Source organism: Alosa sapidissima, chromosome 22 (assembly GCF_018492685.1).
Source record: "Alosa sapidissima isolate fAloSap1 chromosome 22, fAloSap1.pri, whole genome shotgun sequence".
Classification (NCBI taxonomy): Eukaryota; Metazoa; Chordata; class Actinopteri; order Clupeiformes; family Clupeidae; genus Alosa; species Alosa sapidissima.
In genome coordinates, this window is record NC_055978.1 from 4,574,347 (window position 1) to 4,594,953 (window position 20,607).

The 20,607-nt window shown below is 42.3% G+C and overlaps 2 protein-coding genes across 3 annotated transcripts; both read right to left on the reverse strand.

The window, feature by feature from the left end:
- Nucleotides 1-11,621: 11,621 nt before the first annotated feature.
- LOC121697735 lies at nt 11,622-13,434 on the reverse strand. Its single transcript, XM_042079382.1, has 2 exons — nt 11,724-13,434; nt 11,622-11,654 (listed from the first exon to the last, which is right to left on the reverse strand). Exons 1-2 carry the CDS (start codon nt 13,432-13,434, stop codon nt 11,650-11,652), a joined length of 1,716 nt encoding a protein of 571 aa, XP_041935316.1. The 3' UTR covers nt 11,622-11,649.
- Nucleotides 13,435-14,082: 648 nt separating this feature from the next.
- LOC121697736 lies at nt 14,083-19,506 on the reverse strand. Of its 2 annotated transcripts, none has more exons than XM_042079383.1 (10): nt 18,864-19,506; nt 16,843-16,915; nt 16,574-16,732; nt 16,053-16,267; nt 15,739-15,875; nt 15,564-15,657; nt 15,105-15,437; nt 14,830-15,001; nt 14,611-14,738; nt 14,083-14,484 (listed from the first exon to the last, which is right to left on the reverse strand). In XM_042079383.1, the coding sequence occupies exons 1-10, from the start codon at nt 18,900-18,902 to the stop codon at nt 14,164-14,166; spliced, it is 1,671 nt and encodes a 556-aa protein (XP_041935317.1). In that variant the 5' UTR covers nt 18,903-19,506; the 3' UTR covers nt 14,083-14,163. The 2 variants fall into 2 exon arrangements, with proteins under 2 accessions (XP_041935317.1, XP_041935318.1); XM_042079384.1 differs by lacking the exon at nt 18,864-19,506 and adding an exon at nt 17,895-18,227 and having other exon boundaries at nt 16,843-16,930.
- Nucleotides 19,507-20,607: the final 1,101 nt, after the last annotated feature.

Here is a 20,607-nt window from a genome sequence, read left to right on the forward strand (position 1 = left end):
ACACTTGTAACAGAGAGAGAGAGAGAGAGAGAGAGAGAGAGACAGAGACAGAGAGAGAGAAGTGGAGAGCTCCCATCTCTGCTGTCCACACAGCTTGCACAGAAACACACCTGAAAGCAATTTTTCGGCTTCAGGCATATCGTTTCCCAGGATCTCTTGGCTCAAAACATGGCTCCCGTCTCTGAATCACGCAAAGCAGACGGCCCTCGTTTACAGACCTACAAGTGAAGGATCTCTCGGAAAAAAGAGACTTAACAGTCTATTGTGTAGCTCAAAGGCAGACAGGTGGTGCGCTCCCTCAGCCGTGGATGGATGGATGGACGTCTCAAACGCAGACCGCTCCCGGCGAGGAATGTGCGTCCGTGTGGCAACCCACCCAGGCGCAGAGCTGCGGATCTGGGTCGAAAGGACAGAAGAAGGGAGGCTCCTCTGGAGCTCACGTCAGCGGTTGTTGCTTTAACCCCGATGAAAACTCAGCATCAGCAATGTGCCAGTGATCTTGCTAGCGGGTCAAATATTTGATGGAAATCTGCCGTTGACATCTTAGTGCTGAGTGAACACCTTCAAAATGAATACCACCACCTTGAGGGATCCTTTTTTCCCTCCTCTTTTCTGTCAACTGACTGCTGCTGTTTGAGAGATGAAGACACAAACGCTCCTTGTAACAACACAGAGGGCTTAGCCCAACATTCCAAGTTAATCAATCAGTCAAAAATGGTTCTCCATTATTCCAAACTGTTAAACATCAGGTGAACATTATGGCAACGTTGTCCTTCAGGGAGGAAATCTGGTCTGACTTGATCTGCTTTGTCTGGACTCCTTTAATTAGCCTGTCAGCGAGGATCATCACTGGTGTCTTCAGCTGTTCATCCAGACCCTGGTGGAGAACTTTAATCAGTTTGTGTCAAATGAGAGAGTCTCTGTGGCCTTTCTTCTTTAGTCAGGTGGCAGTGGGTAGGGGTTGCTTGATAGCTGTTCAACTCAAGGGCAGCTAGCTCCAATAGATAGTCAGAGGTCATTCTTCTTAGGACAGGACCGAGTCAATGTCGACTGGTCTGAATGCCGTTCCTGGTGAACCATGCCTTGGGGTCGAAGGTCAAACTGTCTATGTCAATCTGACTGTCAATCACTAAAGTGACCCCAGTGACCAGACAGGAAAATAGACAGAATGTGAGATTCTCCATTTCCGCAGTTTCTCTGTGTGATTCCCACCAATATTCATGAGCTGACTAACGAGAGCCCTGCGCTGATGGAAGATTGACTTCTCTGGTAAAAAGGTTTAGACGCAACAACAGGGCCATTGTCTGAATAAAAACCAGCAAAAGCCCTCTACACTAACTCTGAGAATCCAGAATCCACTTTCCACTCACAAATTAAACACACCCTGAGGACCCTTCTCAGCCACCAAGGTTTCTTTATCCCGACAGAAGCTTGGACGCGCTACAAACGGAGCGGACCCTTCGTATGAAATGTTTGAAAACCGCCGAATTAGTGGGGAAGATTTAGCTTGGCAACAAGTTCAGTGAAATTGGAAGTATTATCTTACCAAGAGACTCAAGCAGTCCACAGCTTTATAGCCCTATAGCTCTACATTTCAATGTTGATTTTTCTGCAGATTCATTAGATAATGAGCTAGTTAACCTCATAGGATATGCAGCCTTGAAAATGGGGTTCCAGGCTCGTCAAGGCTGCTGAGGCAACTGCCATCAATTACCATACATCAACAGAACGTTCTGGATGCAGGAGTTGCGGCCTTAGTTCTGCATATGCTACCTGGCTCTGAACAGATGTGCTAAAATCGTCTGCCCCCCCCCATTCACACGCACCCACACACATACACACACACGCACCACACACACACACACACACACACACACACACACACACACACACACACACACACACACACACACACATCTATTTGCAGCAGACTCACACAGTGCATGACGAATGCCTCCATTTCTCCACGGGTCAGGGGTCAGCCGGTATCGCTTACCTGGCGTGGCATTGAATGCAGACGCATGATGTCAGGCTCCCCTGGCCACCGGGCGCTGCAAGGCCGAAGCGTAGCCTGTGAACGGAGCACGGCCCAACTCTCCCACTGCCCCAGCGGAACCCCTGAGCAGCAAAGGAGAGCCAATTTGGTTCAACTTCCCCCCAGACGCTCGCCAAACACACTCACCTGTGACCGCGAACCAGACTCGGTGGTGGGGCATGTGTGGGTGTGTGTGTGTGTGTGTGTGTGTGTGTGTCGGGGAGGAGGGTGGGGGTGTTGGGCTCCAGGGAGGACCTCCAGCTCTCCCTGAGGGTGGTGGTGGGTGGAGGGGAGTAGGTCATAGCTGGAGGCAGTACCGCTCCCCTGCTCTGTACTTCACCCCCAACCCCACTCACACACACACACACACACACACGTACGGACACACACAGACAGACACACACACAAACGCACGTGCACACACACACATATGCACACACACACGTACGCACGCACGCACACAAACACACACACACACACACACACACACACACACACACACACACACGCACGCAGATGTGCCCAGCGCTACAGTGTCCTGTCCTTGGGTTTCCACGCTTGCAGCACACACAGGCCTGCCATTCATCTGGAGAGCCTGGGCTTAGAGGCGCTGTTCTGCCACACACTCATCTGCTTGGTATTACCGTCGACTGTCATGGTCTGTAACCCGCAAATGTAATTGGATAATCCTCTGTTGTGCTGCACCAGTTTCGGCCCAGGACCCGGGACTTTTTCTTTTGCCACGCCAGATACTTTCTGTTTCCATGAAGAAATAAAACAAAAAAGCAACTCCTTTTTTAAGTCCTATTTTCCACTTTACTGAAGCATTATGGGCTTAAGTTTTTTCCACAGCGTTATTTTTCAATGATACTTTACAAGCAAATTCCACCACATGAAGCCAGAGTCACAACCAGCAGCGTTGTGCTCTGGCACTAGTGATTTAATATGAGAGAGTCTGCTTAATTAGAACAAATGGGAGTGTATTGTGGCCCCACAAATGGGAGTGTATTGTGGCCCCACAGAGAACGGGCTTCCTTTATCTGGAAATGACCTAAATCAATAATGCAGAGCGTTCCCGCTTCACCTCTGACTCCATCCCGCTGGAGACTGGCCACGCTGAGGAAGACGAGGGTGGGTATTGTTCAGCGTTTTCTCAACATGCTGAAGGAATTACTCCGCCGAGAAACGGCCACTTCATTTCTCTGATTGGACCAGACTGACGGGACTGCCCGGACAGAGAGGCGGAGCCCTTTCTTTTGGCCGCAGTGTTTCACTAGGCTTATGAATCTGCCTTGTGCAAACATCCTGCTGTTTTATATGCGTCCTGGGGTCAAAGGTCAACACAGACAAGGCATGACCAATCATTGTATAAATCAGGATCTGAAAGCGTTCTGTCATTAACACAGTAGAATTCAATTACTTTTAATTCCCTTTAAAGAAGCCGGAATGCAGGTCATTTTTACTCCACTTGATGAATAGCAGGGGTTTTAAACAGTCAATGTACACATAAAGACAAGAGTGCACACAAGAGTGCATTAACAAAAACTAAGGGGAAAACGTGACACTCGATTTCCCCCTGTGGGTTGGAAGGGCTGGCACCCTTTTGAACTATTCCATCAGACCATTATTTATTTCTATCTGCAAGTCAATCTAGGCTCCCTAAGGACTTCAGCAATCTGCAGGATGCTGACACACAGGCTTGAAGACATTTTAATCAATAGCTGCAGTATCGCTGCCTCAATGGCCTCCTGGACGATAATCGGCACCTTTGTATGTTAAACCCACATAGCTCCCAGAGCCTTAAATTTGAAGCAGGCCTTTTTGTGCGTGCCCCTCTTTGCTCCTATCAGTTTTGCGACCACAGACATGTATGAGGTCTCTTTCATTTCAGGGGGAGGAAGGACTAGTGTGTTTTCTGGCCCAACCACAGTTATGTATGAGACGCTATATAAATAGCCATGGAAATAGCTTCAGTGGGTCTTAGTGTAAACATGCATTGATGGGGCGGAAACTGCACCCCACTGAAAAGCCAAAATGGCGGACGCTATTTGCGCCAGCTTCATAATTCCAGACGTTCCGCTCATTCTGGTCAGTGTGGAGGGCTCCCCTCTGCACGAGAAAGAAAGAGATTGGCAGCGTTGGCATCGAAAAGGGAAATGTGTGAGCCGGCGAAGCTGTGAGGCCTGTAAAGAATTTTTGCAAGTCGAATTTACAAGTGTCCGAAGTCTCGTAACGGAGCCGAGCTCACTGCATAAAGCATCCGCTCATCAGATAAAACGTTCTTTATCAGCCGGCATCGCCCCGGCTATCTGGGTGTAGGGGCCGTCCTTTCAAAGTAAAAAGGAACAAAATATGTGGTCCTATCACTTGATGTGAAATTGATGTTGATAGGGGATTTTTGTATGCATTGATTAGCGTGCTCAGGCCTTTGGGTCTGCGCGTTGGAGAAACCTGAGGTCCATTACCTCATTCTTAGATGGAAGGCTATGCATGCGCCATGCTGTTCAAGGCTAGTTTGTGCATCCTGTGAAATGGGATCATTTAAAGCAAACAGCCAAGCAATCAACAGGGCTGGATTACAAACACATGTGAGCAACGCGGGGCTATCGCATCGAGGAGGTGATCGAGGGAGAGCAGGCGGGAGTGGGGAGTGAATGACCCTGGAGGAAAGCGTACCAATACAGAAATGACAACACATGAAACACACACACACACACACTCACACAGCAGACACATACACACACACATACACACACACACAATTCTCTATTTCAAAACTATCTATTTCAGAAGTTCATCCAACTCTATGGTGTTAGCAACCATGCTTATAACATACTGTAGGTGCTATGTGTGATTGTACAGTACGTGTCCATCTACTTTCATGGCCACCTCTTGGCTTGATCCTGTTCTCCTCTCGGCCCTAGTAATCCAATTACACACGAGGCTATGACCTAACACAGGCCAATCAGCTCAATTACTCTTAGCGGGATGACCCCCTGTTGAGAATCCTCCCATATACCCGCCTATGACATCAACTCAAATCAATAGCAGAGCCAAGGGGAGGGGAGCAGCCTAGAGTGGACACCCCCAGGGGCAGCCTTCCCTTCTAGGCCTCCCTGACCAGAGGAGCCCCCGGGGGTGGTCTGGCTCCAGGCACTGTGCGCTCCCTGCCACTGCTGGGTCCAGGGTGGTGATTAACCCTTGGGCTGAGCGTGATGTGGGAGCCGTGGCCAAGCCTGTGTATGTGGATGAGCTCTGCCTAATTAAGCTAAAGGCTGACCAGGGGCCACACTTAGGTAATTCCAATTAGTGCCTGATTGATTTGTCAGCAGTAACCCGTGCACAATCTCCCAACCCCACCCAATCACACATGCACACACACGTACACCCATTTTCTCTTTCTCTCTCTCTTTTACACCTACAAACATACACACTCTTTCACACTCACTTCTTTCTCTTTCACACACATACCTCGCGCGCGCACACACACACACACACACACACACACACACACACACACACACACACACACACACACACACACACACACACACTCATACACACACACACGCACACACACACACACACACACACACACACACACACACACACACACACACACACACACGCTAGGCCATGTCCTCTTTCTGCACACTCTGCTGCCAGTTTTTTTAACAAGTGTGGCCTGAGCCAGCAGCCACCGCTGTGCTGCGTCTGCAGATATGGAAAGCCTCACGCCTTGAGTCATGCAGCAGGCTAACGTATCATTAGTGCATTACCACGTCAAGCCCTAATAGGGAGCACGCTGACTTATGCGTCTCGCTTACAGAGAAATTGCTACATGCAGGCGTGTATTGACAGTCCAGTTTCACATAATCTTGGCTGATTTATATATATAAAAAATGAAAACATGAAATATTGGGACAGAAAAAGAAAATGTGAGATCTTGATCATAATTGTGCACCACAAATTCAATCAGATATATTATCTGATGAGGAGCAAAAGATTTTCCTCAGGATGTAAACCACAAAATCCATAAGAGACAGCTGGGACTGACTGTAGATGGGATCTTGAGATGAGATGTTTACCATTACAAAGTAAAGTTGTTGTTATCATTCTGGCCCCTCTCAAATATCATTGCGCTGGAGCTTCGTTAAGAGAAAAGCCTCTTCTAATGGGATGGATAAAGAACAGACCATCACAAGAGTCTGACTCCACTCCGGGCGTTCCTGGCATTTATTCCAGACGCAAATTTCCTGGACAGAATACAAGTCAGCTCAATCCAGGTGGAAGGATATAAAAAGGACAACTAAGAGAGAGAGAGAGAGAGAGAGAGAGAGATGGCAAAGGTATTAAACAAAAATGAAAAGCACAATATGCTTTCTTTTCCACCAACAACACACCAGTCTCACTCACCCAGACATCCACCGAGTTCTAATCTATGCCCGTAGCCTGCATACCTGGGTTGATTGTGCACCCAACAAATGTCTGGGGATGACGACAGCATGGACATAAAAGCACCGGTGCAGTCCTGCCTGCCAGGGGCCGCGGAGCCAAGGGAAGTGAGGGCGTCTCTGTCATGTCCAGAATCAGCCGTCATCTGGACTGGGTTTACACCAAGGCATATACACTAAACAGTGTGTGTGTGTGTGTTTTGTGGTAGGTCAAAGAGAGTGTGTTTAGGTAAACGCAAGTAGATGGATGGAGGGTGAGTGTGTGTAAGTGATGTACACTAGATGAGGGTCTATTTGGATGTGTGTAGTGTGTGTGTGTGTAGTGTGTGTGTGTGTGTGTGTGTGTGTGTGTGTGTGTGTGTGTGTGTGTGTGTGTGTGTGGTGTGCATGTACAGTATGTGTATACTTCACGTCCTCTGCATCTGTGAACCTTTTCTATCACTCAGCAGAGGCCTGGTCTTGAAGAGAACAAGACAAACGTCAAACTCTTCCCAGCCTTTCAACCACGAAACGTAACATCAAAGGTCAATCACCCGTCATATTCATTCCAGATTTCTTTCATGAACTATGATGTCAGGGAAGGCCATCCTCACATTGTATGGATGAATATTAAACTGTATCAGAAAAATACTTAAAACAGGCTTCCATTAAAAACTACAATGACCAGATGACACAGATGGGTACAGGTGATGAAAGGCGTCTCATAGAGATGAGGTCACAAGGGGGATGGCAATTGGCGCTCATACTGTAACTCGCCGCCAACACTCACAGTTGACACGCTGGCCCAGAAGTGTGTTGAAATGCCTGGAGATGCAGGGGCCTGTTTCAAAGGCACATGCAGTTAATATGGCTCCCCGGGGGAAACACATAGCACTTCACAGTCAGTTTCACTCTAAACACATTATGGGATGGTCTGTAGTGATTTCCATGTGTGTGTATATGCATGTCTAAATTTGTCTGCAGATGCATACAAATACTGATCTCTCTCTCTTTCTTTCTTTCTCTCTCTCTTTCTTGTTGGCTATACAAGTCTTCATCATATACAACCCTGTTTCCAAAATGGGAATGGGACACTGTGTAAAATGTAAATAAAGACATAATGTGATCGTTTCAAATCATTTAAACCATATTTTGAGTATAGTGCAAAGACAACATACCAGCTGTTGAAGGACAGAATTTATTTTTCTTTTGGAAAATATATAATATATTTTTAATGTTGCATGTTTACCATTGTGTTGCATCATCTCCTCTTTTTAACAACATTGGTAACTGTGGAGAGCTGTTGCTGGTGTTAAGAGGATGACATTTTGAGACATTCTTGTTTTATATTTCAGCTGCTCAACAGTCTGTGGTGTACTTTGCTATGTTTTCCGTTTCATGGTGCACCAAATGTGACAAGTTTGGACTACAGGCAGGCTATTTCAGCACCTGGACGCTTCTACTATGGAGCCATGCTGTGCAGAATGCAGTTTGGCATTGTCTTCCTGAAATATCCAAGGCCTTCTCTGAAAAAGACATCTGGATGGTAGCTTGTTGCTCCAAAGCCTGTATATACCATTCGTCATTAATTGTGTATTTCCAGATGTGCAAACTGCCAATGCCATAGGCACTGATGCACCCCATCATGGATGCTGGCTTTTGAACTGTGGGCTAAATCCACCTAGTTGGATGGTCCCTCTCCTCTTTAAAAACACAGGAGTAGAAGCAGGCTTCACTGTCTCTTTTTTGGTTTCTTAGAGTTCTGAACCAAAGTGCAGCCTATTTTCCCCTGTCCACTTTAGCCCAGAATATGCCCAGAGATCATTATTTCAAAGAATGTCACATTTTAAATTGGTCTGACCACAGGACAGTTTCCACTTTGTCTTTGTCCATCTTAAAAGACTTGGGACCCAGAGAGGATGGTGGCATGTCATGATGAAATGCTTTCATCTTTGCATGGTTGCGTTTTAACCAGCATTGTGGATGGAGTGTCACTGTGTTTATAGACAATGGTCATCAGAAGTTTTCCTGAGCCTATGCAATGGTTTTCATTAAAGAAACAGGTCTGTTTTTAATGCAGTGCCATCTGAGGCCCCAGAGATCATGGCCATCCCATGTTATTTTTCAGCCCTGTCCCCTGTACAGAGATTTCTCTTGATTCCCTGAATATAGTAATGATGTTATGTATTAGATGATGATTATCTCCAAACTCCACAATCTCAATTTTACATTGAGGAGCATCATTTAACATTGGTGCATTATTTGCCCAGTTTTTCACAGTGATGACTACCCTTACATCATTACATCAAAGAGATGTGACTGAGGATGTTCTTTATACACAATCATGTTGTCAGTTAATCTAATTAGTTTTGAAATGTTCCTCCTTATTTTTTCTTTAGCTTTTCCAGCGTTTTGTTGCCCGCGTCCCAACTTTTTTAAGACATATTGCTGGCATTACATTTTTGTCATAAATAAATATACAAAAATGTGTCATGTGTCAAAATGTGATGTTGTCTATGTTCTTTTTGCAACTAAATTTAGGTTTACGTGATTAAAGTTACATTTACACACCGTCCCCCTACTTTTTTGAAAACGGGATCATATTCTCTCTTCATCCAATAAGCACTCACTAACTTAGTTGTGTTCAAACCCAGAAGAAAAAAAGGAGGACAAAAGTGTGTGTGTGTATGTGTGTGTGTGTGTCTATGTGAGAGAGAGAGAGAGAAAGAGAGAGAGAGAAATGAGGGGGAGAGAGGCAGAGAAAGAGCAAGAGGGTCAGGTTATGGGAGAGCATGTGCAAAATCTGTTAAAAAATCTAATGATTTGGTAAAACAAACACCATTTCCTAACACATCCCCCAAGAGTTGAACCCTAATGTTTGACATCCGCTGGGTGTTTACACAAGAGTGCAATGCGCGTTTAAGCTAAAGGCGGCTAGTTAAAGGCACGCACACACAGGAAAAATAAAGTCCACTGACTGAACGATACAGTATAGTCATCTAATGATTAATTAGAACATAAACACAGCCAAGACCTTGGTGGAAAACTGCCAGGGTTACGAACAGGGAACGAATTCACTGCTGGTCAAGTGTTCAGCATGCAGCCAGACCACCTGCATCGCGCCACACATCAGCTCCCCAACTACTGTTCCCAAATCAGAATATGGGCAGTGTACAGTTGGTTCCCTTGTCACGAGTCAAAACATAGCAGTGTTTGCACCCCCCCATAGCCCTGTAACACCCAGCTATAAAATGTTTATGTTCACTTGCCGTAATAGTACTTGTGCACTCCAAGTCACAGCTCACAGCTCCTCATGAGAGATGGCTCTCATGCACAAGGCACATTTAAATGCACATTCTGTGATCTAATCCCATCTTTGTCATATTGCTTCTCACAGTCCTCTACTAGTCTGTTTGGTGTGGGTTTGGTGGGTTTAGAATTACTAAAGTTGCAGTGAGCACAATTACATTGTATGAATAAAATGGCAATAGTTTATTTCTTAGCGCACTTACCTTTTCAAATTGGAAACATTACAGTTTTTCTCGATCGCTTTGACCTGTTTTCAGATTCCAGTTTCTTTAAGCAGGTGTAACAGGTCACATTTGTATTATTTTATAATTACAAAAATATGTTTTTTGCCTTGACACACCACATATGTGTTCAGTACAGTGGGAGTCCTTGTGGGCCGCTAGTTTCCTGTTCCCTCAAATTTTCTTATTCATATTTTGCTGTGATCTTTACCTCTTTCCTGTCTCTGTCACTCTGGGGAAGAGGTATGTTATGTATGGGAAAGTAAGAAACGAAATTTCAATTCTTTGTATGACCAGTGCATGTAAAGAAATTGACAATAAAAGCCGACTTGACTTGACTGTACTTGACTTGTTATCTGTCCTTTCAGGCTATGGGCCATATTTTGCACCCTGGCGCATGGCTTAAAACTCGTTTTCCACCCGGCACAAAGTGTATTTTCTTATTTTGCACGCTTATTTTTTAAACAATGCGCCCAGGGGTGTGGCAATTAACAACTTAGGTAGTGGCTTAGCGCATTGTCTAAAAATCGCTATTGTACACCTGGTCAGAAGTCTATGGCGAGTTGTTTATATGTTATTTTAAGAGTGCATTGTCAACAGTCATATTGGCGGGTGCACAACGCACCATCCTTTTATCATCCATGAACGCACACCAGCGCATGTCCATGCAAAACATTACAAATTGCACGATTACAATGGGAAACATAATTAGAAAAAAGATATTACAAAATACTGTACATCTCATGATGAGTACTTATTCTAACCTGACTCTCGCCAGATGAATTTCGTTCCGCCTAGCTCCACTCACATCCATCTTGGATTGGTTCCGTTGAGAGTGATTTCAGCACAAGATTGTATGGTAGAGCCAATCAGGACGCAGGGCGGGAGTTTCATAGATGTGATGTAGCGTAGAAGCGACTGTGAGACTGTTCTCAGCGTCACGGGTTGGCTTCGATGTGAGTGGTTGAAGTAGCACGTCAATAGATGACGGACAAGTGGCTTATCCAATCTTATGCAAGGATTTTTTAATAAGGCCCAGCCTTCTGAAGCACCACTCCAATGGATCGATCCCAGATGGATGAGTGAAGCTAGGCTGAATGAAATTCATCTGGCGAGAGTCAGGTTATAGTTATTCACCATCATTTACAAATTGGTAATAACGGTTAAAAGTGATTAGGGGAGAGGCGAAAGACATGTATGGAGCACAGCTGAAGACGCACTGTCACGAGATATAAGCAACTCCTCTGCAGGATAAATGTTTTTTTATTCAGTCATTTGAGCTATATTAGGGTAAGTGTTGTTTTTTGTCCTACACAGCAAAATCAGTATACCCAAATTAACACTATCAGAGTTGATTTCAACACTTTTGAAGTGTCTATATGGGTCCACACCACAAAGTGTTAATTTAACACTTTTTTGAGAGTTGGCACCTTTACACTGATTCAGTGTTACCTATTGACTCTCTGTAGAGTAAAACATTTAACACTGCTTAACACCAACCAGTGTAACATTTTCTCAACTCTTAAAGTAGTGTTAAATGTTAACTCTTACTCTCTGGTGGATTATTTTCAAAATAAAGTTTGCTAAAATAATGAGGCCAAGTTCAGTTAAAACACCTTTTATTTTTAATTCATGCACCACATTAACATATTTACATATTAAAATATAAAAATATATTTTAAAACATATAACAATATGGAACAATGTATGCTCGGTCACTGTCATTAGAGTATTGTTTATCAAAGGGTCTGAAATAAGTAAGCTGGTCAATGCATATCACTACATAGTCATCATTTTGTTCCTCTATACAGAATGCATGCAAGTGTTCATCAAAGTACAAAGTATCAACTGTACAACCTATTATGAATGCATGCTGTTCATGTATTATAATGCGGCATATTTTCTTGAACACAGGTAGATCATGGGATGTTTCAGTGGCTATAAATAAACCAATCTGGTATTCTGTGCCATAATTTCTAACCCAATTTGTAGTTGAAATATCTGAATATGAATCTAATTTTAGTATTCGACACAGTGTTTCTCCACATTCCATGCCATCAATTGTTTTCATTTTCACAGGACCAATCTCAAACCTCCTAAAACAATAATTTTCATAGTAAAAAGCCAATTGACGCTGGTGTTGTTTTACTAGAGATTTTGTAAGATTTTTGAAATTCTTTACAGACTTTTTAAAAAAATAATGTTTTGCCTCAAATCGCATGCACCACATATGGATTAAAGGGCCAATTTTTTTAATACATCTCGGATAATGGATCATTAAGTGGTGTTTTGGGATCAATTTCTTATCAGGGTACAAAGTTTTAAACAAGTTATGGTGATCACAAATCAAATGTTTTAGGTAACATATCATGCCATCAGTAAGGAATGGGGAGAACACGATGTTAACAATTTGTAATAACAGGAGCACAAGGTTCCAATGACTGTTGCCCATTTCAACCACATCACCAAAGATAAGTGGGGTATTGCGGAGAACACACCATGACTGAATGGCATTTAAACCTAAGTGCTTGCTGTTGTCATCAATTTTCAACCCACTTGGTTTGTTCTTACGTTCTGTAAAACCAAAATTAAAACTATGCATCCTGTCTGAAATACTGTTCAAAGAAATGTAGCCATTTTTTATCAGGTACTGAAAAAACAACTTAAGCTCATATTGTACAACACCCTCTAACAAATCATGCATTATATCAACAGCATAATTATCAGTGTTGTGAAAATACTCTAATGTATTGAGCACACATGACTTTTTAACACCATAAACAGAGGGTAGAGCAGGTTCTTCACTTAGTGCATTACAATGTTCAATGTGAAGCGCTCTGGAGCGCAGAACAAGTCCAGGATCATCCTCATTAAATATCGACTGAATTTCTCCCTTACTTATCAGACAAAACCTACAACAGTGTGTTGCACTGAAAGACTCAACAAACCCTAAAATGCCATTTAAAGCAAGATTATCTCCCGTCACTTGAATTACAGATCCAAACAGTGGTTCTTCAATACATGGAATTCTGATTCCTCTTGTCTCTAAAATTTTTAAATCTTCAATTAGAGGCTTAAATATTTCATCAAAACCATATTTCTTTAAATCTGATGTATAAAAAAGAGCTGCAAGATGCACATTCATTAACACAGAGTTTACTTTTGGTGGGAGGTTTTTTAAAGTAAAATAAACACATCCAAGTTTATGGACACCCTTCTTAGAACCTAATGGGTTTGCTGTTTCAAAGTCATCATAGTAAAGCAAAATCTGTAGAGCATGCCGCTTTTGAGAAAAAAGAGGATGGTTTTGGAAATATAACCCATCATTGATGTCTTTATATGTTCCCTTTTGACTGTGTTTCTCTTGCAAAAAACATTCTCTTATCTCATCATTTTGGAAAATGGACTTAAGTGTGCCTAAAATGGGTACATACATGAACTTGTCTGTCACAGGAACCTGACTGTAGACACCTGTAGTCCTATCTCTACGTGTATCCAATCTCACACCAAGAACAAATTCTTTTGGCTCAACTATTTCCCATTTTTCATCATAATATTTTTGTCTCTTTGTCTCTGTGTTAAATGTTCAAAAAGGATTGTCTAACTGATTTAAAGTATGCTCTATTTTATTATACATTTCTGACTTCTTGGTTTCGGGAGAAAATGTTTGGAGAACTGCTTCTCGTGTTTCACTTTGAACATCACTGACAACTTCCTCCATTGAACAAACTATTGTTTGGATGGTGCTTTCGGAGAGACCACTGGCTTGTAAGTGTGCAACAAGTGAACCGCACATTTTAGTAAGTGGTTTCTGTGTGATAACAGGAAGGACTGGCAACATGGATGCAGAGGTAGTTGGCTGATCACTTGAAAATTCCACCTCAGAATGTATTTGTGATGCCACTTCCTGGTTAGTACAGACCTGTTCATCATAGCAAAGCTTATGCACAGTGTTTAGGTGCTTTCTTAAGCCATTGTACGTACAAAAAGATGAAGCACACCCTCGCTCTCCGCATTTCAAACGTAAGTTCTTAGCTGGATACAAACCATGTTGAAACTTTAAATGCTTACATAGAACTGAACAGTCTTTGTGGTGCATTTTGCAAACAAAACATGTGAACATTTTCAGAGAATTGTACTCTGACCTTTGAGAGCTGGTGGCCTTTTAACGCTCTTGCAGTAGTCGAGCTCTCAGTTCCTTGACTCGCGGGCTTTCCTTTGCTTTTCCGATATCAATATTGTACACCGCTGTCTGGATGAAGGTGTAGAAGCTGGTAAGCACTTCATCGTAAGAGAGGCTGAAGACGTAGTGAGCTTTAAACAGCTCATCGAAAGCAGCTACCGTTGTCTGAGCATTGCTTGGGATGGGTTTCTGGTCCACGACAATGAAGAACCTCTGGATTCTCTTCTTTTTCTCACCGATGCAGAGGAGGAAGGGCTGTCTTCCATCAACTTTCTCCAGGAATGTGGTGAGGCTTGCACCCTCCTGTAGTTTGAATGACACAGCATCAAGATTTATTCTTATAGTCCTATATTAACTTGCAACAAACTTACACATAACTGCTAAGCAAAAAGTGGTTTTGGTCGTACAACAAAAGATGAGGGTACATACTTTAAGAAATCTTACAAGATGGTTGGCTGCCTGTGCTGAGCTGATCTTAGCTGTTTTCTTATGGCCTCTTGATGTAGGGGGCAGGAGATGCAACAGCAGGAGGAGAGCTGACATATGGCTATCCCAGCCTTGGAGAAAATAAATAATTAGTTGAATATTTGGGAAGAAATTACCTCTTGCTTGCTGTACATGTAATCTATCTAAAAAAAAAATATTTACCAAAGTCATTCTCGGCATCAGAGTCAAAAGCTGCAAGAAGATCCTCAACATGCATATTTGAGGGAAGACTCTGGCATTCTGTGATGACTTTCTGCATGAAAAATGAGGGCCACTTTGCCAGAAATTTCCCAGATACTTCATCCCCAAACATCATGGAAAAATCTTGGTCAATCTGTAAACAGACACACAATGTCCGTATACATGTCAAAAGTGTGCGTTTCATTTGGAGGGATTCAGTTTTAAAATACTAATCAACAATCTATACATATACTTACCAATCCAGGAACATCAAGGAAACGAGGGAAGACATCCAAGACTGTAGATGTTGCATCCTGGTCATGAACTAGCTTCTGTCTATACTCAAAGGTGGCTCTCATTCTCTCTTTTACCACGGAATGATCTGTAGAGTATCTGATGACAGAAAGCGCCTCCCGACACTCCTCACCGAAGAGCTGCTGACTGGTTAACAGGGATTCTCGATAGGTTGTTGGGCTGTCCTGCAAATCAGGCCTGGAACGTCTGTGGGAGCCATCAAAGCTGTTGCGTTGGACTGTCTTGAGTCTCCAAGCAAGGTAGCCAGTATTGGCGTCTGGATCATAGTAATGTTCCTGTTCACATAAGCATAGATATGTACACACAAACACATCAAAAGAGCAACCAAAAACTATTCAAATGTTGAAGTACTAATTACAAAAAAAAACAGATTTGGTCTTCGAAGACACATTAATACTTACATATCCATTTTTTGAATATGGATCTTGCAGATATGGAAAAAGGGTCACAATTCCTAGTGCATAGGTGGTCCGCACACTTGTGGGTGGAATTCTCCTTTTAAAAGAAAATATGTGTTACATTTGTATCCAGTCTATGCATGCATGTTATCCTTGGTCGTTTCAAATCATTTCTTACCCATAGGATTCAGTCATTTCTGCAATCAAAATATTGATCATCTGTCTACGCGTTGCATCCGACAGCGTTTTCTTTTTGTAATATTCTTTGAAGATTTCTTCACCCTTTGGATTGGACCTCAGGGTAGCTTCAATCTTCTGCAATTTTTTTTTTTACATATCAGCTTAAGCAAATTAATTACTTCCTCCTGTTAACTTAACTTTAGATATACTTCTAACAATCACCTGCTATGAGATGCATGGTGGCAGTTCAAGTGCTAGTAATAATTATCCATTCTAATTTACATTTAAAAATGTGACTTTCATTGTTTTCACCTGTCTTGCTTCATCACGGTTCAGGTCACCAAGGCCCCTCTTCCTGTTCTTAGTGGATGAGAGAATGACAGTAGAAGCTGTTGAAGCAGAAGAAGCTGGTGATGCTGATCGGTCTGACGTTGACACAGGGGATGCTGGCAATGACACTGGTGACACTGATGGGCCTGGTAATACTGAGGACTGTGTCTCGTCTGCCACAAGACATACTTCGAGATCTAAAAATGTTCCACAGGAAATAAAATAAATATTTCCATACAAGGATTAGGGAGAAGTGTTAAAAAATATCCTTGACAATATAACAGTGAAATCATATTTTAAAATACTTAAAAGAATTTTAGAGTTGGCAAGAAATAAACAGCTTCAATTACACACATTTTGGAAAATGTATAAACAGGTGTAAGACCTTTATATAAATCTATTTCTAAACTTAACTCTCATAAGTAATCATAAACTGCTAGGATATATCAACACATAACTTACACCAAGATCACGTCTTCCAAATATTGATTTATTAAACGTACCTGATACTGGATACTGACAATATCCAATCTTGAAGTTCTGGATCCCTGACTTTATCAGCTCATCAAATATGTCTGCGTCGACCTCAGTACCTGATGTATCAGTCAAGCTGAGGAGACCTTCATTCAGAGATTCAGCCTGCAGGCTAAATTTGTCTGTTACTAGGATAATACAAAGAGAAATTACATTGAGCTACCATGTCAAATATATCATTTGGATTTGACCTTTGTAAGTCATTATTGTTTTGAGTTTAAAAAAGGTGGATACAAACCTGCTTGAAGAAAATCAAAGTTTTCATCATTTTGTGGAACTTTTATGTATTTTTGGACTCCTCTATATTCTACCCTGGCCAGCATTTTCTGTAGAAATTTTAGAAAATTCATGTTCAAATTCAAGCTTTCAACATATTTTCTCTGGCAAATGTAATGCAGTTTAAATTAGTGGTCAATGAAAGCCAATGTCATGCAACTTTTACAACATTTTATCACAAGAAACGACAGGGATGACAAAAATCCCATTCATCTGGTGTGCCCTGTGTAACCACAGACAGTGTAACTAGTGTCTCCATAGACTAGTGTCGCGACCACCAGCGCGAGTATAAATAGTTACGGCGCTCCCGTGACGTCACATTGTCGCGCGACAGGTCGGGAACGTCGAGTATAAATCTATGGTATAAATCAGCCCTTATCCAATTACTGAAGCTATACTGAGCATATACTGAGCCAAATGCAGTATAACGGCTACCAGGCAGTCAGGGCACACGAGATGATCTGGGATTGTAGGCCTACATTTATTTCCACAATGAACCCGATCAAACACAAATGTTTCTCTGATAAAATACAAAGGTCTTTTGAATTACACCAACAAAACAAGAGCCGCACCGCGTTACATGAGCTACATATTACACAATCACTACACAATCGTACACTATCAGCGCTTGCTAGCAAGCGAGGCATGCCAGACAGAATGTTCACGCACATGGAACTATAGCTAATTAGTGTTCGTTAATGCTAGTTAACGTTAACGCTGGCTAATGCCAAGCTAAGCCATCAAAATACTGACGTGTTAGAATTAACTTACTTAGCTTAAGCTCTTCAAGGTGAAAATTCCCGCAAAGTTGCAAACTTTTCATTACCATGAAAGGCAAAGTTTTAGTTAACTAAAATGTTTACAAGATGGCGCTACTGCAATTACCACAAGTTGCGGTGGCGTGTAACAGTGTGGTGGTATAGTTAGTTTAGTTTACCATCGAATGAAAAAAAGAGCAAGAGAAAATATTGATATCAAACTATTACTTTAACATACGATATATTAATTACTTACCGAACAACACACATCTGTTGAAGACCGAGTGTGGACAGCAGGAGAACTCTTCTATCGGTGCCGGTGGTCCATGGGTGGGTGCATGTGAGGAAATGAAGGCGGGGGTGATGTGCACGTTGAGTGTCACGGCCAGGTTCAGAGTTACAGAGTTGTCAAATCAGGTATGACACTTTAAGTGTCAATTTAAAAGCACTTCGTCATGACACTTTGTTTTTACACTAACTATATGTCAACAGAGAGTTGAATATGTGGGATTCGACTCTATTCAGAGTATAATTCACTCTATCCTCCTTAAAAAATCACTGACACCAAAATAATAACTCTTTTCAATTTGCTGTGTATGTTTTCGATGGTAACCCATTGTCAGTCAATAGTGAAAGTACTGCATTTAACTGTCTTGTCGTTGACTGACACTTAGTTTCACTTTGCCAATGAGTTCAAATAATAGAGGAGTGCAAATGTGTGAAGGCTATGCTAGGTTTTAGTAAAGCAGGGTTTAGTGGAATGACTATTCTATATGGTCTCGCAAGCAGCCTCCTTCAAATGCGCCGTTGAATGTCAAAATGCATTCTTTGACGTCGCGCTTTGTGCCGTTAAAGGGAATGACAGATGTCATTCTCATTGGTTTAAATGATGTTACGCCCCAAACACACCCATGACTGATTAATAAACCTAGGGACACCTTGTTGCCATGCGCTCGATGTTCGATAACGAAAGCTCTCCCAATGTGGACTGGACATCCTACTAAATTTATATAAGCTTTTGAGGAGTGATGATGCGCATTAGACTGTCATGATAGGGCCCACGGTCTCGCAAGCAGCCTCCTTCAAATGCGCCGTTGAATGTCAAAATACTGATGCATTCTTTGACATCGCGCTTTGCACCGTTAAAGGGAATGACAGATGTCATTCTCATTGGTTTAAATGATGTTACGCCCCAAACACACCTCTATATTCCTCTATATTCTACCCTGGCCAGCATTTTCTGTAGAAATTTTAGAAAATTCATGTTCAAATTCAAGCTTTCAACATATTTTCTCTGGCAAATGTAATGCAGTTTAAATTAGTGGTCAATGAAAGCCAATGTCATGCAACTTTTACAACATTTTATCACAAGAAACGACAGGGATGACAAAAATCCCATTCATCTGGTGTGCCCTGTGTAACCACAGACAGTGTAACTAGTGTCTCCATAGACTAGTGTCGCGACCACCAGCGCGAGTATAAATAGTTACGGCGCTCCCGTGACGTCACATTGTCGCGCGACAGGTCGGGAACGTCGAGTATAAATCTATGGTATAAATCAGCCCTTATCCAATTACTGAAGCTATACTGAGCATATACTGAGCCAAATGCAGTATAACGGCTACCAGGCAGTCAGGGCACACGAGATGATCTGGGATTGTAGGCCTACATTTATTTCCACAATGAACCCGATCAAACACAAATGTTTCTCTGATAAAATACAAAGGTCTTTTGAATTACACCAACAAAACAAGAGCCGCACCGCGTTACATGAGCTACATATTACACAATCACTACACAATCGTACACTATCAGCGCTTGCTAGCAAGCGAGGCATGCCAGACAGAATGTTCACGCACATGGAACTATAGCTAATTAGTGTTCGTTAATGCTAGTTAACGTTAACGCTGGCTAATGCCAAGCTAAGCCATCAAAATACTGACGTGTTAGAATTAACTTACTTAGCTTAAGCTCTTCAAGGTGAAAATTCCCGCAAAGTTGCAAACTTTTCATTACCATGAAAGGCAAAGTTTTAGTTAACTAAAATGTTTACAAGATGGCGCTACTGCAATTACCACAAGTTGCGGTGGCGTGTAACAGTGTGGTGGTATAGTTAGTTTAGTTTACCATCGAATGAAAAAAAGAGCAAGAGAAAATATTGATATCAAACTATTACTTTAACATACGATATATTAATTACTTACCGAACAACACACATCTGTTGAAGACCGAGTGTGGACAGCAGGAGAACTCTTCTATCGGTGCCGGTGGTCCATGGGTGGGTGCATGTGAGGAAATGAAGGCGGGGGTGATGTGCACGTTGAGTGTCACGGCCAGGTTCAGAGTTACAGAGTTGTCAAATCAGGTATGACACTTTAAGTGTCAATTTAAAAGCACTTCGTCATGACACTTTGTTTTTACACTAACTATATGTCAACAGAGAGTTGAATATGTGGGATTCGACTCTATTCAGAGTATAATTCACTCTATCCTCCTTAAAAAATCACTGACACCAAAATAATAACTCTTTTCAATTTGCTGTGTATGTTTTCGATGGTAACCCATTGTCAGTCAATAGTGAAAGTACTGCATTTAACTGTCTTGTCGTTGACTGACACTTAGTTTCACTTTGCCAATGAGTTCAAATAATAGAGGAGTGCAAATGTGTGAAGGCTATGCTAGGTTTTAGTAAAGCAGGGTTTAGTGGAATGACTATTCTATATGGTCTCGCAAGCAGCCTCCTTCAAATGCGCCGTTGAATGTCAAAATGCATTCTTTGACGTCGCGCTTTGTGCCGTTAAAGGGAATGACAGATGTCATTCTCATTGGTTTAAATGATGTTACGCCCCAAACACACCCATGACTGATTAATAAACCTAGGGACACCTTGTTGCCATGCGCTCGATGTTCGATAACGAAAGCTCTCCCAATGTGGACTGGACATCCTACTAAATTTATATAAGCTTTTG

Coding starts and splice junctions, on each gene's coding strand:
- LOC121697735 (XM_042079382.1), bottom strand. CDS start 13,434: ATGTATGTACCCATTTTAGGCACACTTAAGTCCATTTTCCAAAATGAT.
- LOC121697736 (XM_042079383.1), bottom strand. CDS start 18,902: ATGAATTTTCTAAAATTTCTACAGAAAATGCTGGCCAGG. Junction 16,268..16,573: donor TTGTCAGTATCCAGTATCAG/GTACGTTTAATA, acceptor GAACATTTTTAG/ATCTCGAAGTATGTCTTGTG. Junction 15,876..16,052: donor ACCGTGATGAAGCAAGACAG/GTGAAAACAATG, acceptor AAAAAATTGCAG/AAGATTGAAGCTACCCTGAG.